Source organism: Pangasianodon hypophthalmus, chromosome 25 (genome assembly GCF_027358585.1).
Source record: "Pangasianodon hypophthalmus isolate fPanHyp1 chromosome 25, fPanHyp1.pri, whole genome shotgun sequence".
Taxonomy (NCBI): domain Eukaryota; kingdom Metazoa; phylum Chordata; class Actinopteri; order Siluriformes; family Pangasiidae; genus Pangasianodon; species Pangasianodon hypophthalmus.
In genome coordinates, this window is record NC_069734.1 from 7,153,782 (window position 1) to 7,171,590 (window position 17,809).

At 41.8% G+C, this 17,809-nt stretch overlaps 1 protein-coding gene across 1 annotated transcript in view; it reads left to right on the forward strand.

Moving 5' to 3' along the window:
- glceb (glucuronic acid epimerase b) overlaps positions 1–16,655 on the forward strand; it is a 66,291-nt gene extending 49,636 nt beyond the window's left edge. Inside the window, exons 3-5 of the mRNA XM_026937441.3 lie at positions 2,200–2,708; positions 8,716–8,955; positions 10,577–16,655. Of these exons, the coding sequence (XP_026793242.3) occupies positions 2,213–2,708; positions 8,716–8,955; positions 10,577–11,601 (1,761 nt within the window). The 5' untranslated portion in view covers positions 2,200–2,212 and the 3' untranslated portion in view covers positions 11,602–16,655. The remainder of the gene's footprint in view (positions 1–2,199; positions 2,709–8,715; positions 8,956–10,576) is intronic.
- The last annotated feature ends 1,154 nt before the right edge of the window (positions 16,656–17,809 follow it).

Below are 17,809 nucleotides of genomic sequence, written 5' to 3' on the forward strand. Positions count from 1 at the left end.
ACACTGCTGCTCTGTGACTTGCAATGTCTCCCCCCTACCTCCTGTGAAAGTGGTGGAGTCTGAACTCTGTCTCTTTTCCCGAGGAAGCTGTGAAAAGATCAAATTATTTATAGTTCTTCAGAAAGAAGATGAGCTGCTTATCTTTTGCTTTTGCTCTGCTGCCTCCTTGCAGCCTCAGCAGTGGTTAGAGAGAATCTGTGTGGAAATGAGAGTGAAGAATCACTCTGTCTGCTCTGATCTGTCATTTTCTCCATGTGCAATGCCTTTTTGCCAAATATGAGTGATCCTTTTTTATGAGGCAATATTTTATGGTTTTTAGCTCTGACAGGCTGCTGGTAGAACACAGACCTGTTCAGAGAGCATTTAGTACGTGGTCTGAAGCAGCATATGAATCCCTTGCGAATGTATAAAAGATTCAGTGCTGTGCAACAGCACAAACTCCGACTATGCTTCTTGTTGTTCTACTCAGTTAATCCTCAGTCAGTCCTTTGCTAAGCCTCCCAGGTCAATCAGTTTAATTTAGTGTGTACAGAGCTTGTTTTTTGGCTAGATGGATCGAGCCCATTGTGTGATTGATGCTCATTTTCTGGCTCCTCACCTTAGGCTTGGTTTAGCCTACACACAGGTGCGGAGTCGTAACGATTTTCACGGTCATGCCTTTGTTGCCGGTGTGTCTGCTTTGCCGGAGCAGGCTCAGTAATTAGCAGTGGTGGGAGTTCAGCCTATTGATTTTTATTCCTGGCCAGGCAAATGAAATGCCATGGAGATGATGGGCGGGAAAATCCGCCTCTGCTGATTGGCATTGTTTGCGGCGTCGTTCGAATAACAGTCCATGCTCGAATCAGAACAAGAGCTGCAGTCTGTCAGCGTGAAAAAGCCGATGAATATGGAGCAGCTGGAATTGCATCTGCTGTGCTGTTTGTCTTGCCAGTTAGACTAGTTTCTCAGTGACACGTGTGAGAGCTGCAGGACACCAGTAGGTGACTTTGACCTGGTGCATATCCAGCCACTATAATTTAGTCTCTCGTGAGACACCACTAGTCTCTGATGCTGCAGTCTGCGTTTGGTGCAACAGATTGCTCTTTCTCAAAGACAAATTTAGCAAACAGAATAATAACTCCCCATCGCTGGCGGCTCCTCCACACTCAGACAAGGTAAACTGCTCAGTATGCTGCCGGGAGCTCGGAGCTCTGCAGGCGTATGCTAAGATGGTGGGCAGATATTGAATTTTTTTCCTCTGAGGGTTTGTTCATTGAGTATTCATGCGGTGAGGACTGTTATTGATTAGACCTTTTAAACTATGCTTAATATGATGTAGATATGGATCAGGTTGTCTTTAACCAAATTCCTGATTGCCACCAGAATGTGTAAGGGTATGTGGACGTTGCACTTGAAGAGTATTCATAAAGAGTGTGAATTTTTTTTTTTTTTTGTGCACAATAAAGGTGCTTAATGATATTCTGAAATCTGAGTGGAATGCATTTTAAACAACATCTGTTCATCAAGAGTTGCATTGCATTTTCAGAGCTCTGTCTATTTTGGTGTTTTTCAGGTCAGTAAAACAAAGATCTAGACTGAGTTTGCACCAATAAAGATGAAGCAAGCAATGCCAATCAGCAGAGGCGGCTTTTCCCTCTCTTTATCTCTATGGAATTTCATTTGCCTGGCCAGGAATAAAACTCAACTGGCTGAACTAAAAATAAAACCTTGCATTTTAAACATTCAAATGTGAATATTTTATTTTTGTTTGAAAGCATTAGTATTATATAAATGTGAATAGTGAAATTCATTTTGACAGCCCTAATTTGAATGCTTAGCTTTAAATGGGCTTGTCTAACTGGCTGACATGAAGGGTTCACAATAGGGGTGTCAGAACAAATTTCACCAAGAATCCAGGTTCTAAATTTCGCTGTGAATCCAGGTTTTATTTTTGGTCACCTGTAACAAATCTATAGCAACGTGTTGTGTGAACGTTTTGGTCAAATGGGCCTTGCAGTGATTGTGATGACGAAACTGATCATTGTACAAATTGAGATTCTGTATAAGGACAATTTTTTATTTTTTTTTAATTACACGTACCCTTTATGGATCTTTTCAGATGTTTAAGAGAAGGATGATAAACCCATCACATGTACTTTCATGGTTTTAGACACATTCAGTGTGAATTGATATTTAATGCGTGTTTATTTTTATCTTTAGGTGAGGAGTGAGAATGCGTTTTCTGGCCTCCCGGGTCCACTACAAGACCCTGATAGTGATCTGCGCACTTCTCTCTCTTGTCACCGTGGTGCTGTGGAACAGGTGCACCAATGAGAAGGTGTTACATTCCCTGCCCCGGGCCCCTTTAGCCCCACCCAGCCCCGGGGCGGCCGGACTTCAGCAGCAGGCCCAGCCCCCTGAGGCCCCGCCAGTGGTTGGAGGCGGAGTCAGATACGAGGAGATCGACTGCCTTATCAACGATGACGTCACTATTAAAGGGAGGCGCGAGGGCACGGAGGTCTACATGCCCTTCAGCTGGATGGAGAAATACTTTGAGGTGTACGGCAAAGTGGTCCAGTATGACGGCTATGACCGCTTCGAGTTCTCACACAGCTATTCCAAAGTGTACACTCAGCGGGAGCCTTACCGCCCCAGCGGAGTCTTCATGTCCTTCGAAGGGTACAATGTGGAGGTCCGTGACAGAGTGAAGTGCATCAGTGGCGTGGAAGGTGTGTTCTTGTGTTAATTACTTAATCAAAACAAGAAATAGTCCTCTATGTGTTCCCTGTCTTACACTGCTTATACCTGTAATACCCTGTATATTTTCCTAGCGTTAGTCTTCGAGTGGTACAGCAGAAAGTTTGAAGGTTATCAGGGCAAGATCTGTGCACAATGAACACTGGGACAGAATTTTTATATTACATGCAGTTTGATCACAAGTCCTCATCAGTGGCTAGTTAGTCAAGTAAATCAAGGCTGCTTTAAACAGCTATTTATCTGCAAGGTTTCACTCAACTCAGTAACTGTTTTTTACTCAGATTTTCAGTCTTTGACATTAACGCCTGAGATGTACGCTAGTAAACGGTTTCTGCAGCAGGTATAGTTCTTTTCATTCAGTAGATTATTTGAGGAACTTTCAGATAAAGACTCAGGGAACCCAGTCTCTGATTGCTTTCTTAGAAGCCTATGCTTTACAAAGAACAGATGTGCATCGGGACTAGGATCTGGCGGTAGACATTCCCCTGGAGGTTGCTGGAGTGGGCAGTTTTAAGTCTCATGCATGCAGGAGTGAGTAGTTAGAAGTTAGATATGAAACTTGCAGGACAAGGAAAGACCACATGGGTGCATATTTTATTGTGTTCATTCATTCATCTTCAGTATCTTGCTTTATCCTGGTTAGGGTAGCTGTTCTTTAAATGACTTATTTCTTTACATTTTGGGGAAATATAACAAACTAAGGTCATTAGAAAATATTAGGAGTAGATACAAACAAAACTAGCTGTAGGTGCAGACAGGATTAAGTGGAATTTGTCAGAATTTTAGTTAACCAGTTTTAGTTAAAACACTCTCCCAGACACCTCTACTACAAAGTAATAAATAAAAAAATGTGATTTCCCATATCTACATTTACCTTGCCAGAATTTCTCACCTTTTACTGTAAAGTGGGCGGTTCTATTCTTAGTTAAAGCTTTTTGTAGCGTGTCCTGCCACCAATCACAAGGCTGTTCCACAGGACATTGCTGTCTTGTCTTTTTTTAGTTCAAACATTTTAGATAACATACAAACATTTTAAATATTTTATACTATATTCTCTGGGAGTATATAGCCTCAGAACTAGACCGTCGTGTGGGTGGGTGACTGAAATCCTGACGGCAGAAAAAAATATATATATCAAATTGAAGGTTTGTGACCTGAGATAGAGAGATGCTTGCTGGATGAAAGTATTAGTTTCCTCTCCTGAGGCCCAGCATTTAAAGAGAGCAAGTGCAGTGATCGCACAAAGACACCCAGCCAATGCAAGAGCAGTTTGGTTTAATCAAGTTAAGCACTGTTTATGTATTTATAACAGTTCAATTGTAGCTCTGTGTAGAAAATGAATTGGTAAATTACATTCTTGGAACCACTATCCTGTTTTTTCTTTCTTTAGTATTTAGTTGAGCTTAGTATCTTAGCATCTTGCTGATGAGCAGCTTTTTTTTTTTTTTTTTTTTTTTTTGCATGTCCTGTGTTTGTTAGTTTCTCTGAATAAGTGTGAAAATGATCCAATACTCCCCTCTCTCCCAGCAGTTGTTCCACGGATGTGTCACTTAATTCTGGTGTGTAGGTGAGAAAAGTAGAGATGGAGGGATAAAGAGAAAAACTGGCCTGAGGTTGCTGGTGGGCTATAAATAGTCATTTAGCCCTGGAGCCCTGGTAAGAGTTTTCTGGGAAGGCAGGCTTAAGTAAATCCACCCCTAGCCTCTCATGAGTAATGGACCATCAATGGACTCACATTAGGCAAATTAAACTGAGATTGATCCAACTAGATTACAGGAGTTGATTGTGGTGACCCCAAACTTAATGGAGAACCTTTTTGTGCTTGTACGAACATGCATCTTCTGTTTCACTGCGGTGAGCCGGGTCGGGAGAAGAGGAAGAGCGGCTGCTCCGAGTGGTCTGCTTTGCCGCTTCAGTCGTGTCCTTTGGCATCGCCATCACTCTGTCCAAGAAACACATTTTTCTCCTTGGCATCGTCTGTGGTGTAATCAGACATCTCAGTCACAGTGCTCCATCACTGTCAATGAGCTCTGAGAGTGAAGTTCCCCTCACATTTATCTCCTGCTGGCTGTTTAGGACATTTTCCCTCTCTCTCTCTCTCTCTCTCTCTCTCTCTCTATCTATCTCTGTGCTAGTCCCTCTTTAACACAGGCCCAGAGTTGCTGCCAAATAAGAGGAGGAGCGGCTCTCTTCGGACTCCTGCTTTGTCCTTCATTCTGGCACATCCGCCTCCCACTCTTTCCTTTTGCAGTTTGCAGACACTGTAGTCCCAGTACACAACCCACATGCACATGCAGATTAAAGCAGAAAGAGCTAACGTAAAGGCAAATTACATTCTGGGCTTTTCATCGGACCGCATTCTTCCCTTTTAAATATTTCAGGGCAGCACACAAACTAAGAGATGTAATGTTTACAGATTTGGAGAAGCCTGCTTTACTGTGGGTGAACTGTTGGCACAGTAATTACTTGAGAGGTACTCAAAATGATTTCTCTTTCTGTTTGTGTTGCTGTCTAAAATGCAAACTAATCCATTATCCTTTAATGCTGGCGTCTTTCCACACTGTACGCTATTACCCTAAAATATTGCCGTTAAATGGCATCATATTCAGGTTCGTGTTTGTAGCTGCAAACTAATCACAGTTTATTGCCGAGGAAAGAAATAAATAAAAATGATCGGGGAGTAATGCTCTCAGCTTTCCATTCAGTCATCCTAACTGAAACCAAATAGTGGCTTTTTGAGTGGAGTTTTGGCCAAAATTATACTTTTCTGCCTATAACATACTTTGACTTCTATTTAAAAACCATATTTTTCACCAAAATGATGTGGAAATGGTTTTATTTACTTTCTAATTTTGCCTAGACCAGGGGTGCCCAGTCTGATCCGCAAATGGTAAATAGTTATTTGCCCAACATTTTTATTTACAATTGAAATAAAATGTATATATTTATATTTATATTATTATATTACATGCACATAGTTATTTTTCTGTTGACTTTGTAATGTTTATAATATAGGCATAACAGTAGTGTTATAATGCAACATCTGAACATCTAAGTAAATATTTTCAGTTAGGTCTTTATGTAGTAATTGTGGCCGACCCATTATAGGCTGATTTATACTGAAATACATTTGAATATGAAATCATTTTAGTTTTTGCAGATTTTTGACAGCCCTAGAGCCATCACAGTGTTGGATCAGTTGTGTTGGGATTAGAGAAAATGTGAAACTCTTCAGGGCAGTGAGACCATGAGACTGGAATCGGGAACTGGTGGACAAAGCAAACAAAACAAGTTATAGCTTGAAGGTGTGATATTCATACAGTGGTGTTGGGGGAAAATTGTTGAAACATTGTGTTCTTGGCAGCGTTTACTTTGTCATTCATCTGCAATTCACAATGAAACCATTTTCGAGCCATCAGACTATTATTCATTCACATTCCTGTCAGCAGATTTCCATTGGTGCATTCAGAGTGGTAAATGGCTAAGCTTTTTCCTCTCCACATAGCTATCTTGAAGGGGCAGGTCTGTAGTGTAATCTTTTGTGTTCAATGGAGAAATTGGGTCGTCTCTAAATGGAGATAAATCCGACAGCTGGGTGAACCTGATGGAGTGTGAATTACTTCAGTGCTCTCATTTCGTCCCTGGCCGATTTCGTGGGGACGCTGACATGTTTTCCCGCACCACCCGGCCCCTGTCCATTACTCACAACCGAGGCTGTGGGCTCCAGGAGCTCCTTGTGGATCTGCTGTGGGTTTTAAGGAGCTCTGCCTTATTAATTACTGCACTGGGGAGGTGGAGGAGGGCCTTGAGGGGCTTGTTCAAGGTTGTGAAACGCTCCTCCCGATTGTCCTCTCCTCTGTGAGGAGATTGTTTAGAGAAGTGAGTACTCAGATCATATGCATTGAATGCGAAGAGGAACAGAAGTGTGTATCATCAGCATTTCAGCTGCTTAAAGATTTTTCAGGGACAGAATGAAGGAATTAACTGGTTTAGTATTTTTTTTTTTTTTACCTAATGCTTTTGTGCAAATTGGGAACAGAAATTCAGAGTAACAGCAGGAAAAAATAGAGCAGGGTGTGTGCAGGTTTTTCCCTTTGAAATTGGAGACATGCTGTGCGTGTGTGCGCCTTTGTGCACATCCAGTGGGTGTGTATGAAACAGGAGACAAGAGAAAAAGAGACAGGGACAGTGTGTGTGCATGTGTGTTGGTTGGTCATGGTGACTTCTGCAAGGAGATGTTCCAGCTGTTATTTCCAACATGATATGTGTTAGGCTGTAGTTCATATAGTGCTAATAACAAGAAGTCCTGTGCTGCAGAACTGCAGCGGGATAGGAAACACACTCCAGGCTGTGCTAAATGAGAAGGAAGAGCAAGATGGCAAAAAAGAAGGGGCGGATAATGAGAATAATATGGAAAAGAGAGAGAGAGGAAGGAATTCAGGATGTACTGTATAAAGGCGTATGAGAGAGACACTTAGTTTCCTCATCTGCTCCAGACAAATATTGTCTCTGAATAGAATCTAGGCCAGACATTGCTTCTGAGGCCTCCATTTAACTCCTAGTGCGGGTCCCTCTTACTGTGTGTGTGTGTGTATGTGTGTGTTTGTATGCGTGTATGCATACACACTCCTTGGAAAATGGCCTTGAGGAATGCAGTGGATCTTATTAGGGCATTTGTGTTTTCTTGTGGTTTGATCTATTTATCTCTGTCCCTTGCCGCTGGTGTGTGTGTGTGTGTGAGTGAGAGAGAGAGAGTTTGTGTGTGTGTGTGTGTGACTGTGTGACTGTGTGGACATTTGTTTATCCCTTATTGGAGACCAAATGTCTCCAAACGAATAGGAAAATCTGATTGTTTTGATGTTGGGAGAATGATTGACTTGTCCCCACAAGGAAAACCTTTTTTTTTTCTTTTACAAAAACGGCAGCTTTTATTTAAACAATTAAGGCCAAAATGTTTCATTTTAGCATTAATAATGTCAATGGAAAGTCCTCACCTAGATAGTAAGATAGTAAATGTACACGTGTGTGTGTGTATACTCCCAATGCCTGAAACAAAGTTATAATCTAGAAGCGTAGCAGCTGTGTCTTGCCTTTGGTTAGTTATTGAGCTGTGCGTTTTGGCAACCATGACTGTAGTACAGACCTCTAAAGCTAGGAGAAGAATCCATCCTTTATTGACGGTGATCTTTCACCTCCATCACTGTGTCTCACATAGTGGTGAGGTATGTACCGCTATAAAAGAGATGGTAGATCAGTCGAATGTTGTGAAGTCATATAGATTTTAAAAAATTGTTTCTATCTTGTTAACAAAAGAACTGAAATTTTTAAAGAACTATTTTTTATTTGTTACAAAACTGTTGCATGTACAAACGTGGAGTTGAAGTTAGTGGGCATTTCAACTCCTTTAAGTCTGGTTTATGCTTTTGAATGATGATAGTTGAGTTGATAACATATGGCCAACAGTTTGACACCTGACCATCACACCCATATGTGGGTCTTCTGTTGCCACAAAGTTGGAAGCATGCAGACTAGAATGTCTCCTTTACAGTTTCCCTTCACTGGAACTAAGGGGTCCAAACCTATTCTAACCTATTCTTAGTCAAACGTTTGGCCATATAGTGTTTGTCTTGTACCATCTTGTGTCTTGCACTTCAACTCAGGAAGCGCTGATTAGCTGCATCAGGTGTGTTGGTAGCAGGGAAAACAATAAAATGTGCAGGACAAGGGGTACTTCCAGGGTTGGAACCTGTGTTTTAGCCAAGGCTAATAATAAGGGGTGTGTGCCGTTACCATTGTGCATCTCATTGTTAGGCTGTGGGGTGACTAAGTTGGTGTGATCAGACTAAAAACTGTAGCTCTACTATTTTCTCTATAACAACATAACAACAGATTTTTTTTCGATCATGAGGTTCTGCGGTTGCAATATAATCTATAGCTTTGTCCTATATTCTTCACTTTCTCTCTCTGTCATCTCTCCAGGAGTGCCTCTGTCAACACAGTGGGGTCCTCAGGGTTATTTCTATGCCATTCAGATAGCGCAGTATGGTCTGAGTCACTTCAGTAAGAACCTGACTGAGCGAGCACCCCATGTGGAGGTGTATGACACAGCTGAGGAGCACAACAGCAAGCCAAACACGTGGAGTGTCCCCAAGGGCTGCACTCTCACCACAAGCTACGACAAGACTCGTGCCTCCACCGTCCGTCTGTTTAACGCTCCAGGTACCGACACAGGCGACCTTGAATCCCTCAGTGTTCTTTTTCCTTTTCTTTATATTCCCTCCTTTTTCCCTTGCCAGAAAACTAAAGTGGTTGTCAGACTATTGTTTTTCTTTTTTTTTTTTTTCCATTCTCTGGTTCCTTTTCATTTCCACAAATCATCTGTTTTAATTATGATGGAGAAATTCCGGATTCTCTTAATTAAAACTTTTTTCCCTCCCATAAGCTCTATATATTTAAACCATCTGTTTGGTTGCATACTATAATGGCATATTTATTTGAGCCTAATTGCGATTTTCATTATAATCATTATCATCCAGCCCAAGCCTCCAGTCTTCCATAAACTCAATGCTCATCTTTTCTTTCTCTCCCTGTTGTTAATTCATCTCTCTGAGCTCTTTCATTCTTGTTCTCATTTAATTCTCCAATCAGCAGCTTTGCGTTGCATCTCATAGTCTCTTCCAAAAAAAATCGATATCTGTACCCTATTAAAGCGAACCCACACAAAGCTAGCCACCAGGCAGAACCTCTGGAGGCACCAGCTCTCTGGCCAGCAATATGTATTTTGTTGTTAATAATACAGTGCTGCTTTTTAGCACCGATCCAATCAATAGCCGTTAGAATTAGCCAGGCTATTGCACAAGCGGGCAGTAATTGGTGTCATCACCTAGAGCATTGATTTGAGCAAAACCTGCTGGGTTGCACTGGATCTAGCACTCCAGAATTAGACATTGGTCCTTTGTCTTTCTTTTCTCACTTATTTTCTGCTCACTCTCTGTTTGTTTTAGTGACTCTTGCCCTTTCTTTTGTGTCCCTCACATCACTCACACTCTCCTCACTTATTTACTCTGGCACTGTTTGTAGTCTCCACTCCTCCATTATTGACTGGGAGCTAATCAGAGGAGAGTGGTACAAATCTATTTACTCTATTTATTGCCTTAAGTAATGGCTATATGATTGCATTGAATAGTAACACAAGTAAACTCTGTGAGACTGATTGTTCAGTATCTCCCTAAAATGATCTGTTTTATTTCTCTCGGCCTTTCCACCTTACTCCTTCTCACTGTGTTTCTGTTTCTCTTATCGCCTTCCCTACCTATCTCAGGAAAGCCTCATCCTTTTTTTTTTTTTTTTTAAATAAAGTATTCGTTGCCCGTCACTGGAGAAAGAAACAGCAGGCAAGAACAGATGCTTTAGTATAAGTCATGCTCAATAGAGAGAGATGAATTTTGGACAAAGTTTTGAATGTGCAGTTCTGCAGCCCAGATAAAGAGAGATGACACAGGCTGATTGAGGCTTGGCCAATGAGAATCTCTTGAATCTTCTGCACCAGTAGTGTTTTCCTGAAAGTAATTTTTTTTCCTATCATATTAGGATCTTGGCCAAGTGTTCTTTTTCACTCAGTTCTACCTCTCTCTCTAATTAGCTACTTGGAGCAGTGACATATGTGAACCCTGCACCATCAGGACTTCATTCTGATACAATTAAACAGTGCAGGAGTCTGTGTGCATGTTTATCTATTTGTGTCCTTTTTTTAACAAAGTAAGCAAGAAACTGAATGCTAGGACATTTATTTTTAAGGCAGAATTCTTTAACTTGTTTGCTTTCCTCTTTGATTCTACAGAGAATTCTGAGGGCATCTCTCTTTCTCTTGGCAACACGAAGGATTTCATCATCTCCTTTGACCTGAAATTCACCTCCAATGGCAGCGTGTCTGTCGTACTGGAAACGACTGAGAAGGGGCCTCCATTTGTGATCCACTATGTCACTACCAGTCAGCTCATTGCCTTTAAAGACCGCTCTATCACCTATGGCATTGGGCCTCGTTCCGCCTGGACCACAGTAACCCGGGACCTCCTCACAGATCTGCGCAAGGGCATTGGCCTGTCCAACACCAAGGCTGTCAAAGCCACCAAGACCATGCCACGGCGCGTGGTCAAGATGATTTTGCATGGTCGAGGTGCTATCGACAATGTGGCCATCTCCACTACGGCTCACATGGCTGCATTCTTCGCTGCCAGTGATTGGCTACTGAAGAACCAGGATGAACGCGGCGGCTGGCCAATAATGGTCACCCGCAAGCTGGGTGAGGGCTTCCGGCCCTTGGAGCCTGGCTGGTATTCAGCAATGGCACAAGGCCAGGCCATGTCTACCCTGGTAAGGGCATATCTACTTACCAAGGATGAGAAATATCTGAAAGCAGCACTGCGTGCCACAGGTCCTTATAAGGTGCCATCCGAGAAGCATGGTGTGAAAGCCGTCTTTATGAACAAGTACGAATGGTACGAAGAGTACCCAACCACACCAAGTTCATTCGTCCTCAATGGCTTTATCTACTCTCTAATTGGGCTCTATGACCTGGCACAGACAGCAAGCGACGAGAACGGACGCGAGGCAGCACGACTATACGCCAAGGGCATGGAATCGCTCAAGGCCATGGTGCCACTTTATGACACAGGTTCGGGTACCATTTATGATCTACGTCATTTCATGCTAGGCACAGCGCCCAACCTGGCACGATGGGACTACCACACTACGCACATCAATCAGTTGCAGCTGTTGGCTTCCATAGATGACTCGCCGATCTTCAGGGACTTCGCCAAGCGCTGGAAAAGCTACATGAAAGGAGGACGAGCCAAGCACAACTAGAGCTGCAGGCAATGGTGGACAAATACCCGCCGGCACTCGGCATAAAACGCCTCAATCCCTGAGGGGAAGCTGAGTTAGCCCATGGAGTAAGAACTGAGGGTAAAGCCCAGAATGGTCTAGCTAAATCCTGCTGCAGTTTCCAGCCATTAGCCATGGCTAACCTCTCGGGTTTTTTGGGCTTGAAACTAATCTGTGCTGGAGGCTCTAATTAAGTACAAATGCAATGTTTATGGCAAAAGTGTGTATGGTTGAATTGGAGTGGGGATTTGCTTGACCTAAATCTGCAGGTGAGGTATCCAGGACGATTAGTTATGTTCGCACACACTTGGACGTGGGGATATCACAGTGATTATCACAACCTTCTTCCAAAATTCTCTCCTGATACTTGTGCAGACGTCAATATAAATAATAATAATAATAATAATAATAATAGGGAAAATACAACATCCATGCCTTATCAGGCATCCTCAGTAAAAGTAATTAAGAAAAGTCTTTTGGTCAAAAAGAAAGGTAACCTGGGAAATGCTTCCAACTGTTTGTTGTCTCTGCAATTCGAGCTAAGCTCTGATAAAGACATAGTTCTTAGCTCAGTAACAAACCTCAGGCCCCACAATTAAATTTGCGTCCTTCCTACGCTGCCTGAGTGCTCCACTACACTTTGTGTGTTTGGTAAAGATGGGGGAAAAACTTGCCACTACTAGCTGCCAGCACTGGCATTTATGTTCTCAAAAAGGCAATAGGTTTGGGCTGAGTTATGGATATTCACAATGCAGTGTGTTTTTGAAACCTCAGTGTATTTGTAATGGCAGAGCTTTTTCAAATAATATAAAGATACTATAATTCATAGGTTGATCCTTGAGCCTGACCAAGTGAGGCTATTATAATTATTATAATAGATAGGCTGACAAGTCACATGATAAAGAATTGATTGAATAAAGAATTAAAATTGTGAAAAAAAAAAAGATTTGTCAGAACAAAGACATTCAACAGCTGATTTGCAGAAATGAAGGAAAGTCTGCAATACGCTATATGGCCAAAAGTATGTGGACACCTGACCAATCACACCCTTCTTATTCAACATCCTATTATAGATTTAATCCCCACTTTCCTGTTATAATAACCTCTACTCTTCTGGGAAGGCTTTCCACTAGATTTTGGAGCGTGGCTGTGGGGATTTGAGATCATTCAGCCACGAGAGCATTAGTGAGGTCAGGCACTGATGTTGGGTAAGAAGGCCTGGCACACAGTCGGCATTCCAGTTCATCCCGAAGGTGTTCAGTGTTCACCTGTGCAGGCCACTCGAGTTCTTCCACGCTAACCTTTGTGCACAGGGGCATTGTCGTGCTGGAACAGGTTTGGACCTCTTGGTCCACTGAAGAGAAATTGTAATTATACAGCATACAAAGACATCCTATACAATTGTGTGCTTCAAACTTGTGGGAACAGTTTGGGGAAGACTTACATATGGGTGTGATGGTCAGGTGTCCACAAAACTTTTGGCCATATAATGTATATTTCCTCAACACGCTCTCATGAGAAATTTGTGAAATGCAAACAATTGAGGAAGATGTGGTTGGATTTCATTCAATTTCATACAAATTAATTAAGAAATTGACTAATCGTTGACACTAACTCTGAATTTGAATAGAATCTCTTCCTATCAGTTAATCTGCGTGAATAGACCATATTTATTTCCTTGATGGCTACATTGACCATTAGATCTAGCAATGAAATGGAAGTGTCAGAAGTTGAAGATTGTGTTTTGGTGATAAAAAAAAATCTACTTATTGAAAGTGTTGATACAAGATATCTCTGTAAAGTATAAATCTGCTCCTGCTGTAGTGGTATGGATATATCATGGGCAAGAATTTAGGGTGGTGCACAACAATCCCAGCCTGTGTTTTTTGCATACTTGCCAAAAGGCACACAGGAACTAATATGAAACCTTAATGGAGAAAGTATATGAGGCCACACAATAATAATATAAAATGATTTTAGAAAAAGTTTGAGTAAGTAATCCATAAATGGCGTTTCTTGGGGCTAGCCAGGCGTAATCTTCTGAACATTGTCCTTGACTGAGTATTAAATCCACGACAGTTTTGGTTGATTGTGAACCGCATGTAGCAGCAATGTGAGCCAGTGATTTTTCCCAGTGCTCCACTGGGACAGGGTGACTGAGAACAGTTTACTGCAGACTCTGCAGTTCTACAGAAACATTTCAGTAGCATGACCGACCATTTGCTGTCATTCCCCAGCATCTTGATCCATAAACCTTAACCAAATGCTAAAAGCTGTAGGAAACTAAATGTCTTCATAAAACGGTCTCAGATCCCAACAGTCAGAACCGCACTAGGTTTTACTCACATTCTGTTCACTCACATCCTATCAATGACCGCATCATTTGGTTCCTTTGTGTGAATATGTGTACGGTCTTTAAACGGTTTACAATATTTATATAGTTTCTACTCAGCCCTCTCGTAACAGCAGGTTTGAATTGGACGCATAATGAAATTTTATGGATTGTTGATTGCAGCATTGTAGCATGACTCATTTCCCTTTTATTTTTTCTCCTTTTCCTAAACCATTACCTTGTCTTGAAGTTTGAGTCTAAATCATGAGCTGAATGAATGCCCTTTGGGAATGTGGATTGGCAGAACATCTGGCTTAACTTCATACTTCATATAAGTGAAGTATGTAGCGCGTACATCAAACTACAGATTGCACCGAATCTGTTCATTGAAGCAGAAGAGAAAGACTGATTCTCATAAGCTATTCAGTGTATTTTCTCTATTCAAGTTTTGGTAACTTTACTTAAAGGTAGTGATTATAGGGCTATTTGACACCTACATAAATACCCTTCATAAACCCATGTAAGCATTTATTAAGGCTTCTAACAAACGTTTCATAACACCAGTGTCAAGTGACAGATTTTTATTGACATAAAGTTGGGTTGTGTTAGATCGTCATGACAACTGACTGACTTTGTAGCTCAGTATACCTATAGTACATTTCTAAGATTTGATAAGTTCTTCTGGGAATGCCATCCATGGCTCTGTCATGACTGATCATTTTTTCATCTTTTCTTTGGTAATTTCTTTAGTCTATCACTATTTATGAGATTGCTATAAATCTTGTAACAGTCTCAACACCATAAATGACAGTTATGTGTAATTACCCTGACTTCCCATCAACGTTGAATAACTCTGACATACCAGAAGTACTCTGAGCTATAAAGTATTAATGAATGATGAATGTAAGTCATCATCAGAACAACCTTATGTCAGTAAAAAAATTCAATGAGGTGTTATGTCAACTTGATATCAAAATGAACAAAAGCAGTCTTTGACAGCCGGCTCCTGTTAGAGGGGGGGAGAAAACTTTCTTTAAAGTTTTTCACGTGTCCAATATTTTTTTTATAGGCTTATGTAGGTTTTATCTAGCCCTATCTACTGGTAAATCTTTGGTGTTATCAAAGTTTTTTTTTTCTCTTATTTAAGAGAAAATGTAATATTTCCAGTAACTCATGAGAGCAATTATTTTTTTAAGAGTACAAAGTTATTATTTAAAAAAAAAGCCTGAGAATATTATACAAGTCTTGGTATCAGAAAGATTCTTTCTATAGACTATAGATAAATAATTAGCTCAAAATGCAAGCTAGTGGAGTAAAAGTAAAGTGTGCAAAGCCTTCCCCAGTGCGGCATAGCTCTGGCTTAAATTGAGATGTTTTCCAGGGTGAGTGTGTGCGCGAGTGTGTGTAAGCGTTTGACCTGATCACTTTGTGGCTCTCAGAAGCACGGATCTCTCAAGCTCAGTAGCAGAACCTTTACCCTGGTGAGCTCCGTCTCTTTTCCCAGTCTCAGCCAAGACACACAGATGTACAGTATTCTGCCCATCTCAACACGCTGCCTGTCGGCCATTTTACTCAGCACATACCAACAGTAGAATTGTTTATCAGTTCACTAAAGGAATAAAAGCTCAGAATAGATTGTAGAAGACGCCAGGATGTTTTACTCGGGACTGTGCCGCTGCTTGTTAGGCGGGGTTTTGGGTAAGAGACTTGACGCCTCATGACAGATTTATCTTAAAAGACATCTTTTTTCTATGTCTTCTCCTCAGACATCACTTTTCTATCAGTGTTCTGGCGTGAACGTTCATCTCATGAATATTTCTATGCACATTTCATACTTAGCATTATAACGGGACTTGGTTCTTAAAAGGGAAATAATCTTGTTACGTTACTAGGAGGATCTGAAAATCTTATTTTGTTCATACCAAAGTCTTTAAAGGTTGAGTTTTTTTTTTTTTTTTCTTTTGTAAATTGCTGTGTGATGAACGGCGGTGATATAAATAGGAGTGTGAATCTGCCTTCCTTTGTAAGGGGAAAATGCCTTGTAAAGCTGTTTAGTTTTGTAAGAGTAGATTTCTATAGAGTAGAGAGAGATACAGAGGAGAGAATATAATAATCACAGCTGTCTATGGGGATGTGTGCAACTGTTCAGCTAGCATTATGCGCTAAATAATTAGAAACCTGGGGCAGCATATATGTCACAGGAATCTCTGTTTCATATCCTGAGTTGCTTTGTGTTTTTAAATTAGGGTTAGCTGTTGATGTAAACAGCATTAAAGCACAACTAAGGTGTCACTCTGTTTAATTTATTCTAATCATTCTTTGTTTTATAATTATTGTCTTTTTTTTCCCCTCTGGATAATGTGCAAGACCTTCTTCAGAGAGCTGCTACTGTGTTCACTGTGTGCATTTGTTTTCTGTCTTTTTTTTTTTTCTTGTTTCTTCATCTCCTCCTCTTCCTTCTCTTCTGCACAGTCCTGAACTGGAAGCAGACCAACGAGGAGTCAGTCATGTGTGACATATGCAATAAAAAGGCGAGACGGCGAGAGCCCTGACAGGCTGGACACAGTTTGCAATGCAAGCACAACGTGCACACGCCACCATTTTTTATGCAGGAAAAAAATGTTTATATTAAAAAAAAAGTTCAATCTTTGTGCTTTAAATTGCTTTTTAAAGTTGTAAAATAAAGGCATTTTTTTCTTAAAAACATTCTCTCGCATGTTAAATGTGCCATGTCTGTTTTCTCACGTAGTCGTCGTTGTGCAGATAAGAGGAAAGAGTGAGTAGTGTGGTTTCTTGTTTGTGCTGTTAGCTGTGTGAGACGTCCTGTTCTACCCTCAGCGTATTTCCTCCAAACACCTCACACTTTAAACCCTTTAACACTGAAGTCTAGAACCATCTCGCCTCGCCTGACCTGCCCTCACCTCACCTGCCCTCACCTCACCTGCCCTCACCTCACCTGCCCTCTCCTCACCTTAACTGCCCTCACCTCACCTCACCTGCCCTCATCTCACCTTAACTGCCCTCTCCTCACCTCGTCTGCCCCCTCCTCACCTTAACTGCCCTCTCCTCACCTCACCTGCCCTCTCTTCACCTCACCTTAACTGCCCTCTCCTCACCTCGCCTGCCCCCTCCTCACCTTAACTGCCCTCTCCTCACCTCACCTTAACTGCCCTCTCCTCACCTCACCTTAATTGCCCTCTCCTCACCTCACCTTAACTGCCCTCTCCTCACCTTAACTGCCCTCATCTCACCTTAACTGCCCTCATCTCACTTCACCTGCCCTCTCCTCACCTCACCTGCCCTCACCTCACCTTAACTGCCCTCTCCTCACCTCACCTGCCCTCTCCTCACCTCAACTGCCCTCACCTCACCTTAACTGCCCTCACCTTAACTGCCCTCACCTCACCTTAACTGCCCTCACCTCACCTCACCTGCCCTCTCACCTGCCCTCTTCTTACCTCAGTTCCTCTCACCTCTCCTCCCATCACCTGCCCTCTCCTCTGTCTGTGTTTTCTTTCTTTCTTTCGTTCTGACATGATTAACCTTTCTCTCCTCTTCTCCTTTCCCACTCTTCATCTCCTTTGTTATCAAACCATAACATTTTTGCTCTCCACTTCTATCTTCTCTGTGCCTGTCTCCCACGTTCCTGCTATCTTGTCTGTTTCTTCTCTCCTCCAGTCACTGCATTCTATTTCAGGACGTTGGTGTAGTTCATGGCGCCGCTCTTCTCCTCTCTGAAGCTGAACTGACCGCATGGGACTAGTTTAATGACTAACTGATCAGATTATCACCTGCCTAGCCCCAACATTGTGTGAGTGCGCATGCACACATGCGAATGTGCTCGCACACGTGTGTGTG